This window comes from Equus quagga, chromosome 7 (assembly GCF_021613505.1).
Source record: "Equus quagga isolate Etosha38 chromosome 7, UCLA_HA_Equagga_1.0, whole genome shotgun sequence".
NCBI lineage: Eukaryota > Metazoa > Chordata > Mammalia > Perissodactyla > Equidae > Equus > Equus quagga.
Window position 1 is genome coordinate 78,259,889 of NC_060273.1, and position 10,551 is coordinate 78,270,439.

The window sequence follows — 10,551 nt, forward strand, 5'->3', positions numbered from 1 at the left end:
GGAGATCCGATCGGGGGTTACCAGGGAAAAGGGGGGGGTGGGGGGAGGGTACGGAGGGGGAAGAGGGGTACCCACAACATGACTAACAAAAATGTACAACTGAAATTTCACAAGCTTGTAATCCATCATAACATTAATAAAAAAAAAAAAATAATAATAATAAAAAAAAAAAAAAAAATTAACTCAAAATGGATCAAAGACTTGAATGTAAGACCTGAAACCATAAAACTCCTAGAAGAGGGGCCAGCCTGGTGGCATAGTGGTTAATTTCGCGCACTCCACTCTGGCAGCCCAGGGTTCCCAGGTTCAGATCCCAAGCACAGACCTAGCACTGCTCATCAAGCCATGCCATGGTGGCATCCCACATAAAGTAGAGGAAGATGGGCACAGACGTTACCTCAGTGATGATCTTCCTCAAGCAAAAAAAGAGGAAGATTGGCAACAGATGTTAGCTCAGGGCCAATCTTCCTCACACACACACACACACACACACACACAAAACTAGAAGAAAATATAGGCAGTACACACTTTGACATCAGTCTTAGCAGCATCTTTTCAAATACCATCTCTACTCGGGCAAGGGAAACAAGAAAAAATAAACAAATGGGACTATATCAGACTAAAAAGCTTCTGCAAAGCAAAGGAAATCATGAACAAAACAAAAAGACAACCTATCAACTGGGAGAAAATATTTACAAATCATATATCTGACAAGCGGCTAATTTCCAAAATAGATAAAGAACTCATACAACTCAATGACAAAAAGACAAACAACCCGATCAAAAAATGGACAGAGGATATGAACAGACATTTTTCCAAAGAAGATATACAGATGGCCCACAGGCACAGGAAAAGATGTTCAATGTCACTAATTATTAGGGAAATGCAAATCAAAAATACAATGAGACATCACCTCACACCCACCAGAATGGCTATAATTAACAAGAGAAGAAATAGGGGTCAGCCCTGTGGCTGAGTGGTTAAGTTTGCACGCTTTGGTGGCCCAGGGTTTTGCCAGTTCGGATCCTGGGTGCGGACATGGCACCACTCATCAGACCACACTGAGGTGGCATCCCACATGCCACAACTAGAAGGACCCACAACTAAAATATGCAACTATGTACTGGAGGGATTTGGGGAGAAAAAGCAGGAAAAAAAAAAAGACGAGAAATACTAAGTGTTAGAGAGGATGTGGAGAAAAGGGAACCCTCATACACTGCTGGCGGGAATGCAAACTGGTACAGCCATTATGGAAAACAGTATGGAGATTTCTCAAATAATTAGAAACAGAAATACCATAGGATCTAGCTATCCCACTACTGGGTATTTATCCAAAGAACACAAAATCAACAATACAAAGACATCTATGCACCCCTATGTTCATTGTAGCATTACGCACAACAGCCAAGACACAGAAGCAACCCAGGTGCCCATCAACTGATGAACAGGTAAAGATGTGGTGTATTTATATACAATGGAATACTACTCAGCCATCAAAAAAGACAAAATTGTGCCATTTGCAACAACATGGATGGACCTTAGGGTATTACGTTAAGCAAAATAAGCCAGAGAAAGACAAACACCATATGATTTCTCTCATATGCGGAAGATAAACACATGGATAAAGAGAACAGATTAGTGGTTACCAGAAAGGAAGGGGATGGGGGGGGTGGGCAAAGGGGGTAAAGGGACATATATGTATGGTGATGGATAAAAACTAGACTATTGGTGGTGAGCATAATGCAGTCTATATAGAAACATATATAATAATGTACACTTGAAATTACACAATGTGATAAACCAATATGACCTCAATAAAACAAAATGAAATTTAAAAATGGATCAAAGACCTAAATGTATGAGCTAAAACTATAAAATCCTTAGAAGAAAACACTGGAGAAAATCCTCATTACACTGGATTTGGCAATGACTTCATGGATATGACACCAAACCACAGACAACAACAAAAAATAAACTGGACTTCATCAAAATTAAAAACTCTTAAGCATGGAAAGACACTATCAACAGGGTGAAAAGGCAAACGATGGAATGGGAGAAAATATGTGCAAATTAGGTACCTGATAAGGAATTAATATCCAGAATATACAAAGAACTCCTACAATTAAACAACGAAAAAACTACCCAATTAAAAATGAGCAAAAGATCTGAATAGACATTGCTCCAAAGAAAATATACAATGGCCAATAAACACAAGAAAAGATGTTCAACATCACTAATCATTAGTGAGATACAAATCAAAACCACAACGAGATACCACTGCACATCCATTAGGATGGCTGTTATCAAAAACAAACCACAAAAGGGGCTGGCCCCGTGGCCGAGTGGTTAAGTTCGCGCGCTCCGCTGCAGGCGGCCCAGTGTTTCGTTGGTTCGAATCCTGGGCGCGGACATGGCACTGCTCATCAAACCACGCTGAGGCAGCGTCCCACATACCACAACTAGAGGAACCCACAACAAGAAATATACAACTATGTACTGGGGGGCTTTGGGGAGAAAAAGGAAAAAATAGAATCTTTAAAAAAAAAAAAAAACCACAAAATAACAAGTATTGGCTAGAATGTGGATAAAATGGAACATTGTTGGTGCATTGTCAGTGGGAATCTAAAATGGTATAGTTTCTATGCAAAACGATAAGCACGGTGGTTCCTCAAAAAATTAAAAATAAAATTACCATATGATCTGGCAATCCCACTCCTGGGTATACACCCAAAAGAACTGAAAGCAGGGACTCCAACAGACATTTGTACACCTGTGTTCATAGCAGCATATTCACAATATCCAAAAGGTAGAAGCAATCAATCCAAGGGTCCATCAACAGACAAATAGATAAGCAAAATGTGGTATATACATACAATGGAATAGTATTTAGTCTTTACAAAGAATGAAATTCTGACACATGCTACAACATGGATGAATCCTAAAGACATTATGCTAAGTGAAATAAGCCAGTCACACAAAAAGAGAAATACCTTATGACTCCACTATTTTGATGTACCTAGCGTCATCAAATTCATAGAGAAAGAAAGTAAAATTGTTGTTGATAGGGCTAGGGAAGGGAGGATGGGGTATTACTACTTAATGGGCACAGAGTTTCAGTTTGGGAAGATGAAAAACTTCCGGAGATGGCTGGTTGTGATGGCGGCCTAACAGTGTGAATGTATTTAATGCCACTAAACTGTACACTTTAAAATGGTTAAAATGGTAGATTTTATGTTATATATATTTTAAAACAACTTTTTAAAAAACAAAAAATACTTAAAATGGTAAATTTTATGTATACTTTACCACAATGAAAAAAAAACTTGTTTTCAATCTAACTGTCCTCATTACAAACTGTTAAACTTACCTTCACAACATAATAAACTGTCCTCCCGTTCAATTCTTTGGTTCTTAGGGCTGATCCCTGGGGATACACTTGCCTTTTGCTTTTCAAAATTGGATGCAAATGCAGGTGAATCAAGCCACTAGGATACAGCGGGATATCTACTTTTTATAAAAACAACCTTTCCACTACTGAAAACATGCATTAAGATAAAATCTTTATGAGAACGGAAGTGTGTATAGTGGAAAAAGCAAAATATGCTCTTTGACAAACAGTTGCTAGCAAATAAAAAAGAGCCTTATATACAACTTTACTTTCTTCCTGGTTTAGGTAAAGTTGGCCAGGAGAAAGGTAAACCAGTCAATCATCCTAAGGCAAATGATCTTCATTCACAGGAACCAACTAGTGTCAGTAACTACCAATAGAATAGCACACAGATTTTAATTTCTGCAAATTAATTAGAGTATAACAATATCACAAAACCAACTGTTTCCCATATTGGCAAAAGTGCAAAGTTTCTATATGCCTTTCAATACCAGTGGTTTTAATATTTCTTAATTCTTTTAAAATGAATAATGACAAGGCCTGAACTTTTCAAGTAAGTTCAATTATAAAATTACCTTAGAACAGAGACCCTATACTTAATGGTACACCTTTGAGTGCCTTCTTAATATATTGATCTACACAGTAATCACCAATTTGATTAAATAATATAAAACTTGCAACAAGGTCAACTATGGATTATATGCTAGTCTGAGATAGACATTGGTTAAGCAACTAATTAAATTCATTGGTACAATGCATCAGAAGAGACACAGTCAGCAGGACAATCTAGCAGGTAAGGTAACTAGAATGGGAGTCAGATGACCTATTTTCTACCACAAATTAGCTGTGTGATCCTAGGCAAGTCACCTAGCTCACTGGTTCCTAGACGTTTGAGGCTTTAGCCAGCATCCTGACATGACGTTTTCAATTTGATATTTTGTCAAATACGAACATTTTAAAAATTCATTTCATAACAGTAGGAAGGGCATAATCTCAAAACAGAAAAAAGTGGAAAAAAATATCTTTATGAGAAATTCATTACTTTTTCCTTACTTTTCTCATTTCACTTTAGATATATGAAAACTTCAATAGGGACTAAGCAAGTAATTTATTGGAGAAACAGCATTTGGTAACCAAAAACTTTGCCTATTTCTTAATCTAAAGAAGCAAAATAGTAGCATAGGTTCTAGATTCAGTACTGGATTTAAAACCTAGCTTTACCACTTACTAGCTGTGTAACATTTTTTTGTTTTTTGTTTTTTGGATTCATCATTCCTCTGAGCCTGCATTTATTCATCTATAAAAATGTAGATAATACCTACCTCAAAGAGGTGTTGAAACGATTAAATAAAATAACGAAAGTATCTAGTACGGTACTGGCATATAATAAGCATTCAATAAATGGTAGCAGTTACCTAAAAATGAGATGAAATAGGATTATCACCAAGATTCTATGACTTTATACACAAGCAACAGGAGAGGAAAATTGTAAATAATAAGGTCCAAGAAGATAGATATATTGAAACAGTTCATTTATAGTGAGAAAAAAAAAGAACTAATTTTATTTCTTACAACTCTGGTTCTGTAGGAAAGTAAATTTGACAAAAAAAAAATTGGTAGACGCCTCATTTCTTTTCTTTTTACTTGCCACCTCAAGACTAATACTTTCTAAAAACTGCTTTGCTTTCTTTAAAGCAACGTATTTTATTTATCTTACCTATCATTGAATCAGAGGGTCAGAATTGATTTTCAGAGGTCATCCAGTACATCATCACTCTATCAAATAAGCTCAGAAAGGAATGTGCTTAAACTCAGCTCCAAAGCTTCATTCTTAACAAGTTTTATCACTTTCATTAGATAAAAGTCTAAATCCTTCTCAAATTTACCATTTAAAAATCTCACATGAACAGTATGTTATCTTTTGTGTAACAATGGGGAAAATAAAAATACATATTTGTATTTCCATAAAGAAATTCTGAAAGAATATATAAGACATTAGAAGTGTAGAGGGTAGGGTAGTTGGGAGCAGAGGCAAGATCAAGACTTTTCACTGTATTTGAATGTAATCATCTACCGAAATGAAATAAATAATAACCAAAAGAAAACCCTTACATACTTCAAGTTTCACAAAAAGGTTTTCCTTCACCCATACCTAATGAACTCTGTTTTGATCCACCATTCACATAACCATACTCAACAACATATCATTTTATATGTAAAGTCTTAATGCTTTACAGAATGAAACTTGTGCAAGGTTGATACTCATGCAATACAACAAATTGTTACAGTTAATAACCTGTAACTTTTCCTTTAATAAACATTCCCAATGCCTCCAAAATTTGCTCTCTAGAATACAAAGTTATATTTCCTATATTATCACTACTGAGAATAACTTATAGAATAAAGTCCTTTCTATCTTGAACAAAGACCCCATAAAGGTTTTTTAGAAATTCATTTTCATGGACAATAAATGAATTTTTCAAAAACAATACAGCATTTTAAGTGAAAAGTTCCAAAAAATGATAAGTTTACCATAGAAAATTTATAGCATTAAACCTTTCAGTGCCTGTCTTTCAATTTCTCTCTTGTTCAGTTTATGAGTGTAAGCCCTGAGATGCTATTAAAAGCAGTGACTCACCTTGTTTACCTGAAGTTTGAATACATAGTATTCACGACAAAATTGCCATCCCTGACGATAAGAGTGGCCTCTAGACCAGTGGTTCTCAACCAGGGGTGATTTTGCCCCCAGGAGACATTTGGCAATGTCTGGAGACACTTTTGTCTGTCACAACTGGGTGGGTTTTACTGGCCTCTAGTGGGTAAAGGCCAGGGAGGCTGCTAATGCATAGGAGAGCCCCTTATAACAAAGAATTATCTGCCCAAAACGTCAATATGTTGCTCTTAAGAAACCTCACTCTAGATTATAAATCACAAGTAACTCTAAAGGAAATGATCCATCTCCTTTCCTACCAGAGAAAATCATAATGGAACTTCTGTATGGCCTGTGCTTTAGACTCTAAACATAATTTTCAGGGAAAAAAAAAATTCCCTACAAAGCTTTTGTTATAATTTGCCATAAATTGCTGTATACAATGTCTGTGCGCTTTTACCTAATTGTAAATACGGCAACTGCCTCAAGATAAGAAAAAAACATTAGTATTATATAAAGCTATGCTAACTGGATATCTGTCTTTAAAGTGTGTGTATATTAACATGTATGCACACATACATAGGGTTATACAGGCCAGGAAAATTAAATGACAGAAAAATTTTAATATTGATTACCTCTGAAGAGCAGGATTTAAAGGGTCAGTAGGGGTGACAAGGAGGACTTTTACTTTTCACCTTATATCTCCTATCTATACTGTTGAGTTTTTCACCATGAGACTATATTACTTTTATAGGAGGATGTCACACATCTATACATGCAGGATATGTATACATTCTTATGACAGAAAATTTAAGCCTTAAACCTCACTAAAGTCCTTTCTTTAGGAATTTTTTCTTTTAACTTAAAAAAAAAACGACTACAAATCTAAAATTAACATTTAAAAATGGGTCTTTAAAGAATTTTTAACCTGACCTCCAATGTGAACAATGCATACATTTCAATAGAATCCAACGCAAGTTCTGACTTCTACTCAAGGCCTTGGATGGCTAAGGAACATGCTCAGTATGCCTGAAGAAATACAAAACAGATATTTACCCCAAAGTTTAAAACAACAAGAACCAAAGAGCCCAAATGGTGGCATTCCTTAAGCTAGCACAATTCTAATATAAAATTTTTTTTAAAACACCCAAGTCCCGTCTTCAAATAAAAGGTCTTTGACTTAGCCAGCAAGGGAAAGCAGCTTGTTTTTTCTCTGCTACTGGCTCTGATAATGAATAGAAAAGAGGTCCTTAGAGTATCTACACCTCTGTACACCAAATATATAGAATTTCAACTAATTGTAGAGCAAATACACTACGCCTCCACATGTTTTACTCATTTCTCACTTAGTCCCACCCTCTTTAAGAAACAAGACAAACTTCACGCTCAAACCATAAACCAACCCATGTCTCTCTGGATATCTAGATTCTAAATACTTGGTTGTAAAAGATCTATGAAAGATGAAAATACAGATTTTAGTAATATTCATCAAATGCCAGTTGAGTATGTGATTTTTGACGAATATTATTTATGGTCTCTTCACACTGTAAATTCAAAGGCAATAATGTGGGAGAAGACAGTTCATCTTGTCAGAGAGAAAAAAGGCAAGAAATGTGCATGGGCAAAATAGGTCAGTTCACTCACAAAGGCACATATACTATATAGCAGAGCCTTGATACTCCAGGAATTTCTTCTCTATGTGATATGGGAGAAAGAGAACATAAAAACAAAATTTTCTTTCTCCACAGGTTAAGAAAGAATCTATATACATACTGAGCATCATCTTAGACTAGGCTAAAGTCTCTGGGTATCCTAGAAACTTCCATTCCAAAAATAAGGTCTACTTATACACCTAATACCTAAACTCTTTTTAGTCACAGAAAACTAAATGGGTGTAGGAATCACGAATAAATTACTTCTATAATAAATATAAAAATACACATATAAGGTTTGGATTCTGCTCATCACTTTAACTACATAGTATGTGGACTCCAAGTGAAATACAGTGTCTGTGTGTGTGTGTGTGTGTGTGTGTGTGTATGTGAACAAGCCTCACAGAACTGGTTACTCCAAAAGTTCATTTCCCAGATATAACACATGACCCCAAGGGTTAGAGATTTATGACTCTGGAGGCTCGTTAGCACTCTACGTCTGAAGAAATTTAAGAATTCTTATATAAAAGCAAATGAATGATCATCTCACTTAGGACGATTATGTAAAAATGGTCCAGAAAATCAAGGACATCATCTTTCCATCACATTTAAACCAAAGCAAACCTTTTCAAACTCTCTTACAAGTTTCAAAGAAAAACAGACTCTAATCTTTACAGTCTAAACACGTTCCCACTTTATTTCCTAGGTAAAAAGTACACATGTTGTAGGGTCATCTCTCATCAATTTTCATTGAAAGGATAAAAGCAAGCTTTCCACAAGACCAAGAGTGGGGGTGCTCCAGAGACTCTCCTCATAACTGGCTACTCAAATAAAATCCTTTTCCATCTTGGCTTAGAAGTTATTTCTCTTATAGTGAAACTCAAAGATACATTCAAGGGACCAGCTCCCTTACAACCAACACACTGTTTTTTCCAAAGCAAAACTTTGGGGTCAGAATGTACTAAGGTTTTAAATCTAAAGGAACCCCTGTGCAGACACAGAATGGTAAGACAGTGTACTAAGTGTATTCTGCAACTCACAAATACAGATTCCTATTTCTCTCAAATACAACAGCCAGGATAGCTATATAGAGAGAAATTCCTGTACTTTAGCACCAAGATCGGAGGTTAAAATGATTGGTTATAGGAGATGAACAAGGTACCCTAGAACCAAAATAGAATACTCTAAGTACTTAGAACAAGAGTCATCACAGGACAGTACCATATCCAAGCCAGAGTCAAGAGAAAAAAGTACATATATAAAGTATCTCCTTTTTCTCTGAAGCCCAAAAGATGATGCCTACCATCCTAGGTTGCTCAGACCTAAAAGTGCCCAGTATACACATAAGAGTTAAAATAAATGAAAAACCTGATAACTAACTTCCGTCACCGCAAAAAGTGTCCTTAGGGTGCCTCACCTTCCCCAAGTCTAAAAATCTCCAGAGTTCAGCTATCCAGCCATTCTGAAGCTCAAAGATGCCCTGGAACTTCCTTTTCCTGTCTAACTTCACAAAAGGTCCCAAGTGCAAAACTCACGTGATTTTTCAGGGTAAAAGCAGAGAGCTCCTTAATACTCACCTGTCTCAAACTAAAGAAGGGAATTAAGAACCCATCTTAAACACACAGGTAAGGCATAAGGCAAATAAACGCCCAACCCCTCAATTTGGGGGAGAGGCATACAGTGGAAATGCTCTTTGGGGACTAGCTCTGTCTCTGTCTCAGTCTCTCCCTCTCCCTCTCCCCATCTCGCTCGCGCTCTCAGTACCAAGGGCAGGGACGCTGGCAAGACCCCGCCCCCCCCCCCGCCCCCATCTCCAAAGCGGGGTGGGCGGGAGGTAGTCTGAGGAGTCCTTGTTCCCGCGCGAAGCTCAGAGACCAAAGGACTCCCCATTGTGGGTCTACGGGTGGTGACGGGAACCAGTCCGGCTCGAGCTGCGGGCCGAAGAGCAAGCCGAGGGCGCACTAGGCCCGCACCGCTGCCACTGCCGCCATGAAGCCGATCGCTGTCAGAGAACGACTCCGCCCGGGCAGTGGGAGCGTGGCCCGGGCCCTGTGCCGGCCCAAAGAGAATGCATGCCTCATGCTCTGTGGGAGGTGGGGGTCCTAGAGCCGTACCTCGGACACCTCGTCTTCATCGCTGCCAGAGGCACCACCGCCACCCCCGGTCCTCAGCACAGCAGCCGCCAACTTGAAATCCAGCGCCGCGTCCCCTCCGCCCGCACCGCTGCCGCCGCCACCGACTCCCGGCGCGGGCCCGGCCTCCCCAAAGAGTCTCACGGTGCGGATCCCCAGCCCGACCCCTCCCGGCGGAGGCGGCTCCAAGGCCCCGGCTGGGGCGGATCGCGGAGCCACCGAGTCCAGGTCCTCCTCAAAGGAGGTGCCGCCGCCTCCGCCGTCGGTCAGCATGGTTCGCACGCGGAGCCGGAGACGCTGCCGAGTCACTCGCGGCCACCGCCGCCGCTGATCCCGGGAACGAGAGGAGCAGCAGGAGGAAGAAGCGTCTCCTTCCCCCCGTCCCAGCAGCGCCACTAACTTCTCACTGCCTAACCTGCTGCCTCCCGCCCCCGACACTCGCCACTGGCTGCAGCTCCCCAGCGGCTGCAGATCATTGGACAAGGTGACCCGTCGCTCAGGCTCTTCGTCACGCGCCGCTCGCTGGCTCGCGGCCCCCAAGCTGCGTTGACCCGCGCAGGCCTAGGCGGTTGTGAACACCCGCCTCCTACTCCCCACGCGCCAACTTCCGGTCTTTTTCTACGTCTATTGGTCAAGCTCTCAGACTGTCGCGTCACGACCTTAAAGTGGATTAGTTGGCATTGTGGTCAGTCATAGCGACCCCTGACAATGGGAGACTTCATTGGCGCC

General features: G+C 39.6%; 1 protein-coding gene across 3 annotated transcripts in view; it reads right to left on the bottom strand.

The window, feature by feature from the left end:
• ANKHD1 (ankyrin repeat and KH domain containing 1) overlaps window positions 1-10,250 on the bottom strand; it is a 115,247-nt gene extending 104,997 nt beyond the window's left edge. For all 3 annotated transcript variants that reach the window (XM_046667151.1, XM_046667152.1, XM_046667150.1), the window contains exon 1: window positions 9,805-10,250. In XM_046667151.1, the coding sequence (XP_046523107.1) occupies window positions 9,805-10,095 (291 nt within the window). In that variant the 5' untranslated portion in view covers window positions 10,096-10,250. The remainder of the gene's footprint in view (window positions 1-9,804) is intronic.
• Between the last annotated feature and the right edge of the window lie 301 nt (window positions 10,251-10,551).